General features: G+C 48.2%; 1 protein-coding gene across 1 annotated transcript in view; it reads right to left on the bottom strand.

Annotated features, from left to right (window-relative positions):
* Positions 1 to 5,216: 5,216 nt before the first annotated feature.
* Positions 5,217 to 17,308, bottom strand: part of PDE6D (phosphodiesterase 6D) — a 41,315-nt gene continuing 29,223 nt past the window's right edge. Inside the window, exons 2-5 of the mRNA XM_064457495.1 lie at positions 14,083 to 14,171; positions 9,192 to 9,317; positions 8,245 to 8,350; positions 5,217 to 5,843 (exon numbers count right to left, since the gene is read on the bottom strand). Of these exons, the coding sequence (XP_064313565.1) occupies positions 5,762 to 5,843; positions 8,245 to 8,350; positions 9,192 to 9,317; positions 14,083 to 14,171 (403 nt within the window). The 3' untranslated portion in view covers positions 5,217 to 5,761. The remainder of the gene's footprint in view (positions 5,844 to 8,244; positions 8,351 to 9,191; positions 9,318 to 14,082; positions 14,172 to 17,308) is intronic.

The raw sequence follows: 17,308 nt of genomic DNA, 5'->3' as shown, positions 1-17,308 counted from the left end.
TGGGCAGGAACTGGGCTTTGGGGTTCTGCTGTGGGAAGGGGCAAGCGGGGGGCACCTTACCCCAAGCAGGCACTGGAGCTTCTGTTCCCTGACCTTGTGCTGCACCATGGCAGGCTGTTCCCTGGTGGGGGTTGGGGGCTGTGTTTGGCTGTGGGGAGCCCTGCTGGGCTGTTAGCTGTGGCTTCTCCTGCATCCCCCAACTTGGCAGGGTTAGGGCTGAAAGAGGGCTGAAGGCAGGTGTGAGGTGCAGAGGTGTCAGTGCTTTTGGGAGGTGTTGGGACACCTCCCCTGGCTGTGGTAGCAGCCCTAGTCCTAACCCTGTGCCCACCGGTGTCCTGGGGGCTCCTGGCTGGCACCGGACTTGGCATGTCCAGCCCAGTGCAAGAGCTGCTCCTCTCTTGGGGCGGAGTGGGTGGCACGTCCCGCCCTGGGTGGCAGAGCAGCCGATATGGTTGTGGGGCTGGTCGGCCCAGGTTGGCCTTCGGCGGCGGTCCCGGGCTCCGCAGCTGACACGGTGACCCAAGGCAGCTCAGGCACCGGCGCTGTGCAGGCGCTCTGCAGTCCAGCGCCGTATTGCTGTATTGCAGCACCATCTAGTGCCGTGGGATGGGGAAGACCGGCACCCCACCGCTCCCCTCGAGAGCTGTGGCAGCACCGTGGGGACAGGGTCCCCACGTGTCCAAGGGTCGTGCCGCCACGGCTGCCCTGCCAGGAAAACCAAACAGGCTGTGGGGATGGGGATGAATGGGCATCACAGTGTGTCCCCTGGCGTGGGGCAGCACTATCCCTGCCGTGCCCCTGCTCTGTGCCAGGGAGTTTCCTGCAATGATCCTGGAAAGCATCGAGGGGCATAGACTTTCCCAGGTCCTGAGCTAAATGCATCTGGCCTCAGCTGCCAGTTTTGCCACCTTCTCCTACTAAATCGGGCCCCTGCACTCCCCTCTGACCACTTTTGCTTCTCCATCAGCCAGATGACCCGGCTCTTTGAGTCCCTTGCTGTCTGGGTCTTCATCGCTCCCTTGGCTTCCTCCTGCATCCCCGGTTGTTTCTTGGTGTCCGCCATAGCCAGTATGAGTGTGAGCCCTTCCCAAACTTGTCGCTGTTCCCCTTTTGCACACCCAGAGCAACACGAGCCCTTTCCAGCCCAGCTTTTTGGACACTGGGAGAGCTTTCTGCAGCACCATCCTGCCATCTGCTCCTCCCCTTACATCCTGTCCCCTCTCAGCCCATGGTCCCTCCTGGGTGCCTGTCATGCTCCCGGGTGCTGGGAGAGCAGGCAGGATTTTGGCAGAGTTGGTTCCCATAGGAATGGGATGCTCTGCAAGAGGGGCTGTGGTGATGGCTGGCCCCACTCCCCTCCCGTGGCAGGGGAGGAAAAGGCAGTGGGGAAAGTCACCGTGGATGTGGATGTCACACATGCAGTGGGGCGAGGTGGGCACTGAGACCCAACAAGGATTGCACCCAGGTCCCATGGCACTGAGGGCTGGTGGCCAGGGGCTCCCTAGGGCAAGAGGAATTGGGGACCTTGGACTGAAAAGGGGCCCTTTGGGTCCTGTCTCTGTCCCAGCTGCCCTCCTGTCTTTGGGGATGGATGAGAAGGCACCAAAGTCACCTGGCAGCACTGAGATCACTGTGTCTGGCCGGCTTGATGTCTGGCTTGGGCTCTGCCCACACCGTCCCAGCAACTCAGGAGCAGGCTCTCTTCCCCCAAAAGGGGACAGAGGGATCTGAACCTGCCCAACCCTCCTGTCCCCCTCCCAGAGCCCCTGGAGGAGGATGGAGTCGCTGGGCCCACAGGCTGCCTGCCGCTGCCACGTGCTGCCTGCACCTGCATGAAGGTAAGAGTAGCAAAGCAGCCACCGAACATAATGTGGCCCTGGGCTGTTTGTGCACCTTTTGTTTGCCGGTAGCCTTCATGAATCAGCTAATTATCCACAGTAGGATGGCTCTGATCCCCAGCCTGAGCTTTATTGGGCAGGGCAGATCCGGGGCAGCGTGCCAGCGGGAGCCCCAGTCAGTTTTGCTGGGCAGTCAGGCAGCTGAAAGCTGCCAGGGAAGGCACCTGGGCAGCAACTGGGGAAGGTAACACCCTGGTGGCGTGCTGGCGATGGGCAGTGAGGGTGAGAGAGGCCGGTGCTTGCTAGGGGGCCCTGCCACCCATCTCCCCTGTCGCAGCATGGAGGTGAGAGCCTGATGCACCTGGGGTTACATTCCCACTTCACAGCGAGCCCCGAGTCCCATCAATGGGTGTTTGCCATTGCCGTAAGGCATGCCTGTGCCTTGGGGAGCCTATACAGATGGCTGGAGAGGGGCTGGGTGTGATGGACCCCAAAACCAAGCAGAGACCTCAGCCAAACGCATGTTGTTCATCACCCTCCTCCTGTGCTGCCTTGGCTGCCTCTACCCAGCAGCTCTGCAACACCCTGGCTTGGAGGGCTCCCAGACAAAGACATGGCTGAAGGGCATTGGGGATGAAGTTTTCTTTTTACAAGCTTCACCCCAAACCTACCTCTGACAGCCCTCCAGGGCTGCACATGGCCCCAGATCTTGCCTGCTTCTCCCTCCCTCCTTTTTCTGCACCTCTCTGGCTGCATGTCTGGGATATGCAGGGCCGCCCTGCCCTTGCCATCAGGTTTCTGCAGGCTGCCGGGGCAGCTCGCAGCCCTCCTGGCGTGGGGGGGGAGCCCTGCATGGCCGCCGTCCGGATGGCAGGGAGCAGCCTCCTGAGCAGGTTCCCTGCCCTGAGGCTCTTGCAGAAACAAATGCCCTCTGCATGCTGGCAGCTGGAAGGCATTCGTGCCCGTCACAGGAGCTGCCAAGACCAAAACACCCCAACTGTGACCAATGAGCTGGGGGAAGCTGTGGCTGTTGGCTGGGATTCACCTACGGTGGCTGCTGCTGCTGACTCCGGCCAGTTCCCTCTCCCGGACACCACTTGGCAGCAGGGCCAGATAAACCGGGGGTTTTGCGAGCAGCTGGGCTCTGGGAAGGGCCCTGCATGGCAAGAGGTGCCTTGCCTGGCCCAGCCAAGTCCTGCCCCCCCAAAACCGCCCATCTGGCCACCATGGAGCCCTTTCACCAAGCGGAGCCCAGTGTCATCCAGGCTGGGGGTGGTTTCCCTGCCCCGGAGATGCCTGCCAGGGCTGTGTGTTTCCAGGTGGGAAATTCTGTGGTAAATAAAAGGGGGAACCACTACATTGCTCCCCACTCCCAGTGCTCCCGCCACCTGACTGTGCAGAGGCTGGTGTGAGGCTGCCATGGTCAGAGCCACCCCTAGGCACATGGACAGGTGGTGGCAGAGGTGACACACACCCCCAGGGCCTCCTGCTCCACCCCTGCCCTTTCCAGCCCCATTTTTCCCTTTGCTGGGGCCTTTGCTTACCCAGCTGCCACAGGCGAGAGAACCAACTGCTGCCCATGCCATGCTTGAGCCCTGGGGATGGGACATGCTGAGGGCAGCACTGTGGCGGTGTCTCCTGCCCCTTCTCCCAAGGCTCCCAAATCCCCATGGGGAGGGGACCCACCGCTGCTCCTGCCTGGGCCAAGGGTGGGCTCCTGCTCCGAGCACCCAGGGACCCTTTGCCTGTGTTTTGAATGGTGTCTGGTCAGACCACCCTGCTCCCCCCGCCCTACCGGGGCCTTTCTGCCGGCTGGGTCAGGCCCCTGCGCCTTCGGTTTTTAAGGGAGGCCGAGCCCCGCACTGGGGGATGCTGGGCGGGACTGGTGGATGCTGGGGGGGGACTGGTAGAGGCCGGTCCAGGGACAGGAGAGGGTGAGCTGCCAGCTATTTCCCACGGAGCCACTTGAGGGCGGCAATGACCCGCCGCAGAGCCGCAGCCGCGGGGCCGGCCAGCTCTAACTGGGTGTACTGGGCGAACGGGGGCAGCCGGGCGGGGACTAAAGGGGCTCTGGAGGAAGGGGGTCCCCTCGGGCCGTCTCAGACACCGCGTCACTCCATAGCCCTCTCCCAGGGCATCTCACCCCACGGCAGCCGCAGCCATGCGTGTCGGTGGCCACCTAACCCCCTGCAGAGACCCCCGGCGTGTGCGGCTCTCAGGGAGGGAGTCCCGCAGGTGCCAGGTTAAGAGGGTGCGAGAATTCCCAGCTTGTTTGCAAGGCATCCAGGTTGGATGTGGTCCTGCTGGGAGCACCCCTCCCATGGCGGGCAGGGGATCCCCGGCAATATGCATGAGTTTCTCTTCTAGAACACAGATGTACCTGCTCTCAAGACCCTTGACCTTTTATATTTTTCCTTTTTGGGTACTTTCTGTCTCTCCTCCCTGACAGAGCTACCACCATCGCTGGGCGTCATTCATGCTGGGTGCAGAAGGCAGCATCGGTTGAGCCCTTTGTATAAAGGCTGGCCTACGACAGGTCACACTGCTGAGAGGACTCAGCCCTGCGAGCCCAGTGGGCTGAAATCCATCAGCAAGGTCTCATGAGAAAGCCGTTACAATGGATAATGCTCTTCTCATGGGGATTAATGGTCCAACTTCAATTCACCTGAAAAGAATTACTCTGTATCCCTCCCACGTACTCCCAGTGGCTGAACTCAGGGTCTGGAATGATGCGTTTCATTTCCCTGTGACTCTCCCGAGACTCTCAAGCCCAGCCATGGCACAGGCTGGCTGAGGTGTTGAGCGATCATAAACCTGTCTGTGATGTTTAAAAGCAGAAGCTGGAGATGTCCGTTCCCAAGATTTACACCTGCTACAGCTAATCATAAACAACGAGGGGAAAGGGTAGTAATAGGGCTCGGGAAGCCTGTCATAGCAAAATTGCTGCCATGTGTCAGTAAAGCTGTGCAGGTGTGGGGATTGTTGGTATCAGATTCAGGGTGCCCAGCCCGGCACAGGGCTGCCACTGGCAGGCTCGGGGGAGCGCAGGGTTTCCAGAGGGGTTTGAGTCTCCCCAGGAACTTGGAAAAGCCAAACGGCGTGCGGTGCTGCTCAAGTAACCTGGTGCCTGGGCAAACAGGACAAACTGCCCTGCGGGATTAACGGACAGAAACGAGGCCAAGGAGAAACCTTGGTCAGAGCAGGCAGGAAACCTTTCCTACGTGGCCAGCTGGAGGAAGAGACATTTAACCAGGATATGGGCGCTGTGGGAGAAGCTGGGCTGTGGGAAGCCCTGCTCTGCCACGGGCTTGAGTGACAGGGGTCTGTGCCTGCTGCAAGGCATTCTTATTACAGAAAGGAAAATGCACAGAACTAACATTTCTTCCCTTCTTTGGACAGTAGGAATGTTTTAATTGAGAAATTTGTTTTAATTACATTAGGTGATAGCACAGTCTATTTTACAAGTTCAGGGTAAGGGGATGTGTGGACCAGTTACACAGAAATCCAGCGAAAGGATAAAAACCTACCACATGAGAAAAATGAAAAGGTTAACTTAATCCCCCCAAAATTAAACATGTTGAGAGTTTGGTGAGCGCAGATGGGAGATTATACCAGGATCCAGAGAAGTACAAAGGATGACACTATCATAATTTACAGTATTGGTCTGCAGGACCATCGTTTGCCTGTGTTCAGAGACAGCCTCTATTCCCCAGTGCACCGCTGAGCAGATGGTCCTGTCTCTGAGGGTTCGGTCTGGTCTTGTCAGAGGAGAAAGCAAAATAACTGATGGGCAAAGGTCACAACCCATGCTGAGCTGGTCCCCAGGGTCACCGCCTACAGGACTGTCTTCCACTGGATAGTTGGGGGGTTCTGCACCAAGAACTGTATGGAGGAAAACTAAAACAGCTCCAAAAAGCCCCATCTCAAACATAGAAAAGTCTCACTCTGGAAGTGCTTACGAGAAGGTCGTCGTCATAGAATTTGGTTTCTATAATAACGTTACCACTGTGGAAGGAAAAGAGGAGAAAGACAAGGTATTAGAAGGGTGCCTTAACAGTAGAACACAAATGCTCCTCTCAATGCTCTCACAAGCTTGGGCTGACCTCTTACCCCCCACCACAGGAGCTCTGGTTTGGAGCTGCATGCAGTGAGCACGGTGTCCTGATCTGGGGGCCATCAGGGCTGAAGGCTCTCTCCACTGCATTCCTCCATGGAGCAGTTCCCTCCATCCCTCCCTTGTGGCCCCCTTTCTGGGCACAGCACCCTGCAGGCTGTAAAGAGTGCTCACAAACAGCAAACGGCTGCCCACTTCTATTGCTAAAAATAAACTAGCAGTCCCAGCACCTTCAGGCCCCTCTTTCCTGCAGCGAATTGTGAAAACCGATGGGAATTCTTTTTTTATTCCCCATCTCTGTCCTCTAGCGCTGAGCAAGCTACTTCAACCAACTTAACATGTCCTTTCCCTCAAGTGCTTAAATTCAAACACACAAGCATATTTTATACAAACTGCAATGGAAATGTAGATTTGGGTGCAACAAAAGCTCTGATGATTTAAGTTGCTGACTTTGAAATTTCGGTAGACAAATGTAAGAACTTCAGGGTCACCACAACACCTGGACACCTGGGCAGTGTAATCTGACCACGTCTAAATAACCTGGCTCTTGAAAACTCAAAGCAGCAGCTCCATCACCGCTGTGGCTCTTTGTACCTGTAACACTGGCAAAGCTAAATCTGGCAAGACCATAAGGTTTTTGCTGTGGCATGGACAGTGTTTGAACTCAAAAGTCGAGGAATGGTCTCAGTCTGATATTCGGTCATCCTGGGAATCCTTTGCACAGGGTCCCTTGGTTAGCACCAAATACCACATGTCCATTCTCTCCTGCTATGGAAACACTGAGGCAAACATGATGTCTTCAGGAATACCGGAAAGCAAGGCGCTCTCCAGGTCTTGGCAGCTGAAAAAGGCTGATTTCTTTGGGCCACAAAAATCTTCTGGATTTCTTTGGGCTGGTGATTCTACTGAAAAGCCTCAGGAATGACTTTAGGACACCTCCATGAATAGGAGAGAGATCTGGGCTATGCACTGCAAGCGGACAGGCTCCAGGGAAAGAATGGGACACTGGAAAATCCTCATGGCCAGTTGAGAACTGGACTCTCACGACTCCCTGTCCTGAAGATGCCTTGATTTCCTGAGGTGGTCAAAACCACCTTGTCAGATGTTTTTGGTTTTTTGGCTCCTTCTGTGCTGACTGAAAGTCACCAACTTTTGAGGACATGTGTAGCACCTATGAGGTTCTGAGCAGGTTGTGCCAGGGAGCACTACTGGAACACTGATGCTCTCTTCTGAGTCCGCTCTCTCTTTGAAACGTGCTGCGAATAGAAATCAGCGATGGTAGTCTGCACCCTGGTGCCTTCTCTATGCGACTGGCTTTCCTCCAGACAGGGAACGAGAGGGAAAATGCTAGAGAGGAAGGTCTTCCAGAGGACACAGTGACCTTGTGGTGAGACTGGCTGCTCCTTGTCTGCCTCTTGTTGGCAGGAGGATTCCCATACCCTTCTGTCTCTGCTGGCAACACACTCCCCATGTGCTTGCCAGCACCCATCTAGCACTGCAGGGCGGGTGGCTTTTTGTCAGCGATTGCAGATTCCCAGGGGCCTCCCTCAGGGAGCCTTTTCCACCATCCCACGAAAGCTTGTGCCTTGCTGTCCACACTCAGAGCAACGCCCAGCATGCTTTATTCCGACACAAGTCCTAGGGATCGCTGACCTACTCAGAAGTCAATGTGCAAACAGTGGCCAGGACTAGATGTTTCTAAGGAAGGAGTGTGAATCCCATGACAGGTGACTGTAAAATGACTGTTTCCTACCTGTTAAGGGTATTTTATCTCCAGATACAACTCCATATGACTAAATGCATAGTTTATAATCCAATGTAAAGGACAGAAAGTTTGGCAAAACAGTACAGTGATGAAACAAATGCTAGAGCAGCTCCTACGGTTGATACATTGCATGAAAAACAACCACCTTGGACAAGAGTCAGCGATCAATAGCTGGATTTGAAAATGGCCCAAACATATATCTTCTTTTTTTTCCCCTGGATGTAAGGGGTATTAGAGCTGCAAAGCATTTTAAAATCCTTTCACGGTTCACCTTTCAAAAAAATTAAGCAACTCTAATAAAGGATCAGTTCCACATTCTCCAAACTTTTATTGCTATATTAATGCAAATTGGGCCTATGGGAAAGAAGGTAATGAGGTTGGCTTAGCCCCTTTTATCTCTCAACAGCTAACAGTAGAGAGGGTTGGTAGCAGCTCCCTCTCTTCATTCCCACTGTGGCCCCCAAGGAAATGCCACACACTGCTTTTTCTTTGCCTGCTCTCAGATTCTGTAAGCCCAAGGCACTCACGTTAAAACGTTAGCTGGCATCATCTGTGATTCAGGTGCTGCCTCTATCAAGGACTGCCAAGTGTTTGTGGAGTTAGGAATCACAAAACCGAATTCAAAGAACCATTCTGCAAAGTAAAAAGAAGATCCAGAGGCATTTGAACGAAGATAAAATCCACAAATGGTCCTTTTGCTTTTCACCTGACAGGCTGGGGAACTCCCTAAACTGTCCTGCTGTGCTGCCAACATTTTACATTTAAATTACTTTGTGCAGCTTAAACTGCACTGAACCCTGCCCTCCTCTTAAAGCAGATCCTCCCTTTCTAAAACAGCTGATAGTAGTGATAAAGTCACGCCACTTCCTTAGCATTCAGTGGAAATTTCATCACACCTAATGGTGACCAGGGAAACCACACTCCCCCTCTTGCAGACATCCCCTGGATCCAGTTGAGACTAAGTGTACAGCTGGTTGCCCAAAAGACAAGGAGCTCAATGTTTTATCTCCCCCTCCTCCACCCCAGATTAAGAGTAACATTGCAGTGAGAGAGATCAGATATGCAGCTATGGAGTCACATGGACAATACTCGGTGGCAGTGCTGTAACCAAAGTAAACCAGAGGCTCCTTTAGCCTGGCCTCTGGTCTGGCAGTGGCCAGCACTAGGTGCTTCTGAGGAAGATGCGTGAATCCCCATAATGGGTGACTCTAAAATAACCTCAGGCAGCCTGTGGTGGATTTATGCCCTGAAGCATGATTACCCAGATTTTTTGCTTACATAACGAAGTGTTAATACACTTATGAAATGCTCTCCCTAATACTGTGGCCCATTAGTCCTGACAAGATGAGTGCTTCAGTGCTACTCTGAAAACATAAAATCACCACATTCAACCCATTTCAGTTTCTCTAATCCCCACTGCACCAGAGGTCACTCCCTGCACTGCAGCAGGACTGCACACAGAGCAGATGCGTACCTTCTAGACACTGCCCTTTGAAATAAACTTTCTGTTCCAGTCGGAATTTTTCCATTTGTTCTGCTGAGGAAAAGTTTAACTCCCGAGACACTGCTTTGCATTTCAGGATTTTTTTAGGAACTCGAGCTGTGAAACAGATTAAAAAAAGCATTATTTGGACACAATAAACCAAACCCAGCTGCTACAGGTGCTTTTATAATATACTTTGAAATAACGGTTAGTGCTAGTACAAGATCATAGTAGCAGGAGAAATGCAAACACAAAGGACTTAGTTTTTAAATTTGCAGGAGTGAAATCCAAGATGCAAATAGGCTAAGTACCTTGCCCAGAGCCAGCATGGAAACTTGTGGAAGAACCAGGGATACTGATCTCTACAACTCCTGGTTCTTAGCTGTTTATTAGTACAAAACATAATTCTTCAAGTCAAAATGTGAGATGCAACTTAAATTTTCACTTTAGTGAAGATCACAAGCAGCTGAAGGCCTGCTTAGTACACCAAGCATGTTAGCTCTTCTCGCTTCTCCTTCCCTTTCAGACTCTGCATCCCCAGCAAACCACAAATAGCTATTTCTCAGCCCAGCACCACTGCTTCAGCCATCTCGCATAGCTCTGGGAAGTTGTCCTGTAAAAGTGTGCAAAATGTCCATTCCGCAAACATTGAAATCCACACAGGCAGTAGGGAGAGAGTAATTTGGCAATCTAGAGTATCCGGGCTGCTGCAATGCAATGGGTGAGACACCAACAGCAAGTGGCAAACTGTACCTGGTAGATATTTGATAAAGATTTTTTTAGAGGTGGAGGAGTAAGAGAAGGGACAGTTTGGGAACACTGATCAATAGGCTGAAAGACCCTAATCAGGAGAATACGGGACGGGGGAGCAGTCACTGTACTAAAAATCTCCCACGCCTGTCAAACTTCAGTGGTGTGATTGCACATAATCCTTCCTGCATATTAGAAAATGCTTCATGTGAATTTATTAGAAATAAAGAGGGGACAGAGTACATCTGGCATGTGCTTTATGAGCCAAACTGTTCCTAAATGGAAAACGTATCAAAACATCCATGAGCAGACAGCAGGCTGCTGTTCAATAAAAGCAAGAGTCCACCAAACCTCAGGCAAATCCATCTAATGTAGAACAGTTTAATGGAGTAGGACCTTGATATGAAACCAACATAGAGAGCTGGAGGGTTAGGGAATGTAAGCTACCATCATATCCCATGGAGAAGGACACAGCCAATGGTTTTCTTAAAAAAAAAAAAAAGTAAAAAAGAAACTTAAAAGTGTAAGGGAAGAGTTTTAAATGTAAAATCTCTCTAATTATTTTTAGTCTTTTTTTTTCAGCATAGAAATCTGCATGGCACCATCCTTTACTGCCCTCACAAGTACAGACTACAGCCTGTTGTGAATAAACATCCCTTTGCAGTTAAGTATAAAATGACTTCTGCAATTTAGTAATTATATTTCTTTCATCCCCAAGACAGACTGCTGAGAATGTTTGCTTTAATATTGTAAAACCACAAAATAAAAGGATACTTTTAATAAAAGGAGGACTGTGTAGCCTTTAAACCCCTGATCTAAGAGATTTTAATTGCTATGTATACCATCAAGCAGAAAATTTTAATTGAAATTATTTATTTTAAACTCATTTTGCTTTTATACCTTTTTTCCCATTAAAAAAACAGAAGAGAAATAAGTTTGATTCTCATCAGTTAGGACCATTTTAAAACATGCTGAAATGCAGGCAAGCATAGACTTTATCCTAAATGTAGTACTGCTTTTTGTTAACTGGTTGATATGCTATACCTGCACATGTATTGAAGCACTTACATACCTAACATACATTTAGTCAGATACTTAATTCTGATTAGATTAGAAAGTGATGAATGACACATTTCTTATTTACTAAGCAAGTCATTTTGGGTCCAAATATGTTTAGACACTGAAAATCAATTAAAATACCTGTATCATTATGTTTTCATATAGTTTAATAAAGCTATCTTAAATATTTAGGATGTGTAAGAAAGGAAGCTATCTTAGCCAAACTTTTTTAATATTTCAAATTACATCTTTTCTTAGATAATGAAAAGATTATTTGTATTTCCTGAATAAAAGCTGGCTGTGGTGACTGGGTACAGCAGCAGGGATTCTACAAATGCTAGACCTCAGCAGCTTACTCCAAGATTTGCTTGTATATTAGAAGAAACCAAACTTTATGGATTTGCGCCTCCCGGACTGCCTCCCGGTTTTGAATGCCCTGTCACTGAATTGAGCTGACTGGGTACATAGAAAAGCCTCTGCTGTCAAAAGCTGGTTTAGATGGTTAACGTCAGTTTCAGGTGCTCAGGCAGTGATTTTCACTACTTTCAGCAGTTTAATGTTAAGACTTCAGCAGCAGTCCAATACCACATTAATATTTTTATTATTTAATCTAAGTGGTAATAGTAGTTTAGGTAGTAATACAATATCATGATTTGAAATTTAAGAGTGCATTTTTTAAAGAAACCTGTACTTAAATCAAATAAAAGTCCTGTTTAAAAAAGCAAACAGAAGTCCTGTTTAAAGGAAGTATATTTTATTCTCTCTGCTATATACTTGATTCTTTCTCTGCTATTTCTAGACTGAGATTTGCCCTGAATGGCCACAGAACACACACACACAAGTACTCTAGAATGACTTTGAGATGCACATGGCCTGTATTTCAAAACAATTATTCTGGCTGTTTGCCCTCACTGCTTCTATTGGAGGACTGTACCAGAACCACATTTCCCCACACCTTCTTTTAATTCATAGTCAGATTATCCCCCTTTGTTGGACACCTCTTCCCTTTCTTAGCCTATTTACTGAGAATAATCTACCCATCTCAGCCTTCTTTTCTTGCTAAGCCATCCAAGAACGGGTTTTTTCCTCTCTTCTCCTAAGAAAGACCATCCTCCCATCCGTAATCTTTTCAGTGGCTTCTCCTAATAGCTCTTCTCTGCACCTGCTCTAGTTCACAGTCATCTGTCTTCTAGATGGATGACTGAACTGCACGCCAGATAAGGTCTTAACAATTACTTGTACAATGGGCATTAATCTCATGCCAGAATATGCTTTAATTAATTCCCCAAGCTCCTCTGATGGAGGTGAGGGTTTCTGTTTTATATGTGAGGAAAATGTGAGCACACAGTGAGGTGATACAATTTGCCAAAGTGAGAAATATGGCAGGAGGGAAATGGGGCCACACAACAAACCCTCACAAAACACAGCTCCAGCTGTCCTCTCTGCCCCAAAGCACACCTTTCTGTAGTTTGCATTGAAGCAAGGCTGTGCAACAGTCTGTTGAGACAAAGTGAACAGGATTCAAAGACTAGCGATGCATCCAAGGAGAAGCTTTTGCAGCACAAAAACTGGGAAGGTTTGGAATACTTTTGGCTGATTTTCTTCTGCTTTCTAAAGCCTTATTCCTCATTTCTTCTAGGTCTCCTGTTAGCTGCTGTTGGCATGCCAAATGTTACAGTTATATCAAGAAGGCAAAGCATTACTAACCTGCAATTTAAGAAATTTAGTATCGAACTAATGAATTACCGCACTTCTTTTGAAAGTTGTATTTCAGTTGCTTTCCTACAGGTGTACTTGAAAGTGTTGGAATGCTTTTCCTTAATGTAGGTATCTTGTATGGTAAACATGAGTTTGTTAAGGCCTATCGGCAGAACTCTCTGCTGTTACCACTGGTATGGGAATGAGAGTAGAGGTTAGCAAGGCTGAAGCTTGGAAAATGCTCTTAATGATTACTGAGCCACAGCTTTGCATTCCTCCAGCTTTGACCTGCAACCTCTGTTCCTGGCATCGGGCTGCTCTCAAGCTGAGACAACCAACTACTGGTCCTAATAATGAACGCTTGTCATAAAGCAGATGAATGTCGACTGGGGACCAAACGAGGAGAAGGCAACTTGCTTCTCTTGCACCTTAATCTGGCTTTGAAACCAGGTATATTGCTGGAAGACTACTGGACTAACTGTTTTGCCACAGATCTTTGATACGCTCTCTGAGCAGAGAAGGACCTTTATATGCTGGTTGCCTCCTTCGGACACAACAGATTTTCCAGTTTACGGCAGAGGTAAGTCCTAGTACTGCCAGGCAGAACTCAGCCATTCATGTTTAACCAAAAATACATCAATGTCACCAGCATAATGAAATGATCATGTTCACTCCACTTACTGGAGATCAGCTATGATACTCACATAATAGAAAAGCCTTCAAAACTAATTCAGTGGGGTCAAGCTCTTCACAGAGCCAAAGCAATGCTCTTGGCAAGGGACGTTACCTGTCACAGTGCTCTGTCACAAATGGGGAAGAGTAAGGGACAGTGAAGACCTCTGCTACTTAGCGAGGACAGAAGTGGAAGGGCAACAGGCCTTTCTAGCAATGGTAGAGGGACAGAAGAGCAGAGCAAATGTACCATGTATGTCATAGTAAAGCAGAGGTCAACTTTAGTGCAGGAGAATATTAGGACAGTTGTGGCCAGGCAAGGGAGTAACTGTGGATACTTCTTCACCACTGGTTCTCCATCTCACCTCTACCTTGAGAAAACCCTGTTGTTATACTGAGAAAAGTCAATGTATTTTTAGACTTTTCATTTTGGAACCAACACTCAACCTATCAAAGGTTGGCCATTGATTCCTTACCCAGCTGCACTCCCTGCTTAGCATTGCTTAACTTGTCCCCTTTGCCAGCCACTGATTCACTCTCACCCTTCTCCCTGTGCCCCCAGATTATTGCAGTGGAAGCCTCTGAAGGTGTGAAGTCACATCCAGGACATCTGTCCTTCAAAGCAGGGGTACGCTCGCAGCTTTGGTGACCCAGACATACAGCACCACCCAGCCCCAAAACGCACAGTAAGGCCACACAGTACCTTCATGCTCCACTCCAGGTACAGACAGATCTTCTGTTCCTTGCCAGAGGATTTTTCCTGTTTCTGCATCCCGAAGGTTCATCCAATTTCTGATTGGGAAGCAATTAAGGAAAACAAGCTATCTACATCCCTAAATGCTGCGCCTACTATTCTTTGCTAAGCCCTGAAACAGACTACTCCAGTTGAGTTTCAATCATGTTTTCTGATTCTCAGGAGGCCAAGGAAAAGGGATCTTTTTCCCCAGAAAACAAATGAACAAACCTACCCTTGACCAGAATGAATGCAACAAGAGTTGCATAGTCAGATTTAGTTTTTACTTTAGACTGAAGCTTGTTAACCTCATAATTTTCCATTGTTTCTAAAGGATAAAGGCAATGTCACTGAGCTGTGGAGAATCAAGAACAATTCTAACAATAACAGAAAATTCTACACAAACAATTGCTGTTCTCCACCATTTGAAAAATGCTAGAAAAAGAAGTGCTTTCTATATAACATTAGAAAAACACCTGATCAAGCTTGTTTTCCTAGTTTACAAAATATTAATATCAAGGGTTGTTCTATTGCTGTTGACCTGGTAACTGCCACTCACGGGAATTCTTCAGCTGCTGAGCACTAAGCAAAGAGAGAAAGATCCTCTCTTTTCACTCACAGCCAGCGAGGCTATCCGAGCTTTCAAAAAGCCAAGATCAGTGAATTAGTCATTGAAGTTATATAGGCAAGCATGAAATACCTTTTCAAAGGCACGACTAATAATGATCTTAAGCACACCTTTGAAAAATCTCTCCTGTAACGTAACTCAGACATTGACGCATCAGGACAAGGAGCCTGCACACCTGCCCGATGCCATTTTGAAGTGGGATATAGCTGTCAGTCAGCCCAAGGCCCCGCAGCAGCCTCCTGCTCCACAGCTCACTGGAGAGGCTCTGATGACTCACCAGCACCGATGTAAGCAGCCTAGAGAGAGCAGGATCTGTGAGATAAGGCCGCGCAAACCAACACCTTTCCAGGTGTTTCCTTTTGCTGGTTTATGGCAGTGCACTCTTCGTACTCAGTACCTCCTAATCAAGATACTGGAAACTATCTGGGAAAAGGGGAGAGACCAACTGCTCAGGGAACTGACTGGAGAGGTAGAGTAACATAAGAGGGACAATATGGACCTTGCCGTAGGTATAAATAGGAGCTGTCAGAGTTATGCATATTGAACTCATCCTTTAACACACACAGTTTCCAGGCAGACTCACACAAATTCGTCACATTGATCAAATTTTCCAAGAGCTCCAGGGAAGAAACAGATGCTTTAGCAAATTTTGCATTACAGGGCAACATTTGTTTTAAAATTACGTATGTGGAGGAGGGAAGGGAAGATGGCTGCTTCAGTGCAGATGTGAGGAGCCTTTCCCTTCCTGAAGGCTGGCCAGACTTTCCATATCCCACTGAAAGGGCAAGCAGGGAGAAGAAAGGTGGGAATGCATGCACAGGGTCCATTTACACAGACACGGCCTTACAGCTTCCAAAACATAGCAACAGCTTGGAGCACAGGAAGAGGGAGCCTAGGGCAGCCTGCTCATGTTCTTCTAGACTTGTTCTATAACACATAATATTTACCACTTGTTCTGGGATTAAGGCAGGAGGGAAAGGGGGAAAAGACAGAAAGCATCATCCCCGGAGGGCCCCATATGCCACCTCCATATCCTAGCAGAAAGCTGGAAAGTAGAGATCTCTCCCCAGCTACCAAACCAAGGAAGACGGGGGCTGAGCCAGGCAAGTCAGAGAGAGAAAATGAGTAGCAGCATGGCAAGAAGAACCTGCAGCAAGGCGGGGCACTTCATGTGGTGCTGGCTGGAAAACTCAAAGTCCCCAGCCAACGCAACCCGCAGGATGGAACCGCCCCAACCCTAATTTAAAATGTCCAAAAAAAATCCACCATTTTTAGATACATCTTCCCACAGACAAGCATACAAACTAGCCAGGGTGAAGCTATTTGCATAGAAAGTAGTGTGCGATTTATCAAATGCTATGTACGATGGAAAAATAACAAATGAGACAATCTGAGCATCTCACTGACAAATTAATTTATCTTCACAACACCTTGCAATGCAAACACTCTTGACTATTAGCAGTACAGTAACTCAGTAAATTGAGCACTAAATTATCAAAAACCTGTATTAACTTTACAAAATTACCCCTCTCAGAAGTATTTACTTGCTATTTGTTCACTATCAGTATCAGTTCGAATCACGAGCTCACAGGTCTGGCCACAGTCTGTGTAGTGCCAAACTGAGCAGTAGACAAGGACCTCCGAGCTGGAGATGAAACACTAATCAGAACTACAAACCCAGCATTGCACAGGAACTGATCCAGCCTCCCAAGTGTCATACCAGTACTCTTAACTAATAACCCACCTTCCTTTTTCCTGGCCATGCCTTGCCTTGCCTTACATTCCTGTCCCTCTTCCCTTATCAATTTTTGGAGTACTCTGAAATCACGCTTGCCATTTTCAAAAGTATTACATTAGAAGTGTCCTTCAAAGAGTATACACAGCCTCACAGCTTAATTATTATCCTTGCTTGAAATATAGAGTTATAGACTGATAGTGACCTACTATTTCGGGTGAGAGAAAACACTACTGTAGACTACTGACCTCTGCCACTTCTCCCTATACAGATTTATCTCTCAATCCAGTCCAAGAGAGATGATACAAATTACATTGCCTTGCTGAACAATCCTAGATATGTTAACATTTGGGGCATTAGACTTCTATAAAGTGCTATCAGACTTTATTCTGTATTGATGTTCCACTGGAAGAGTAAACCCATGCAGGACAGCCTGTCCCATGCTTTGTATTCTGATGGTCAAATTAAAGATGAAGAATAAATAAAAAGCTCAAGACTATATCTCTGCTGATAAGAGCATGCAGGTCAGCAATGCACGCCACAGTTGCTAGAAAATATCTTCTATTTAAACAATCTGGACATTGCTAACCCATGTTGATTCCCTATCAAATGAATAATAGGTTTAGTGCCAGTGTGGCCAAATGCTTTCTGGCCTAGACAGATCCATGTGCAGGTTCAGGGCATGCTTTTCAACCTTCTGCAAATAAAAAAATGAAATCACCCTGCTATTCAGAGCATATACACAGAGTTAAAATATGTGGATCCAGACATATTTTAAAGGATCAGAGTACTCTAGCCAGTTCACAAGTTTTTTCCCAGTAACTAAGCATTAT

The sequence above is a fragment of the Phalacrocorax carbo genome, chromosome 7, assembly GCF_963921805.1.
Source record: "Phalacrocorax carbo chromosome 7, bPhaCar2.1, whole genome shotgun sequence".
Lineage (NCBI taxonomy): Eukaryota > Metazoa > Chordata > Aves > Suliformes > Phalacrocoracidae > Phalacrocorax > Phalacrocorax carbo.
This window is presented reverse-complemented; position numbering and strand designations above follow the sequence as displayed.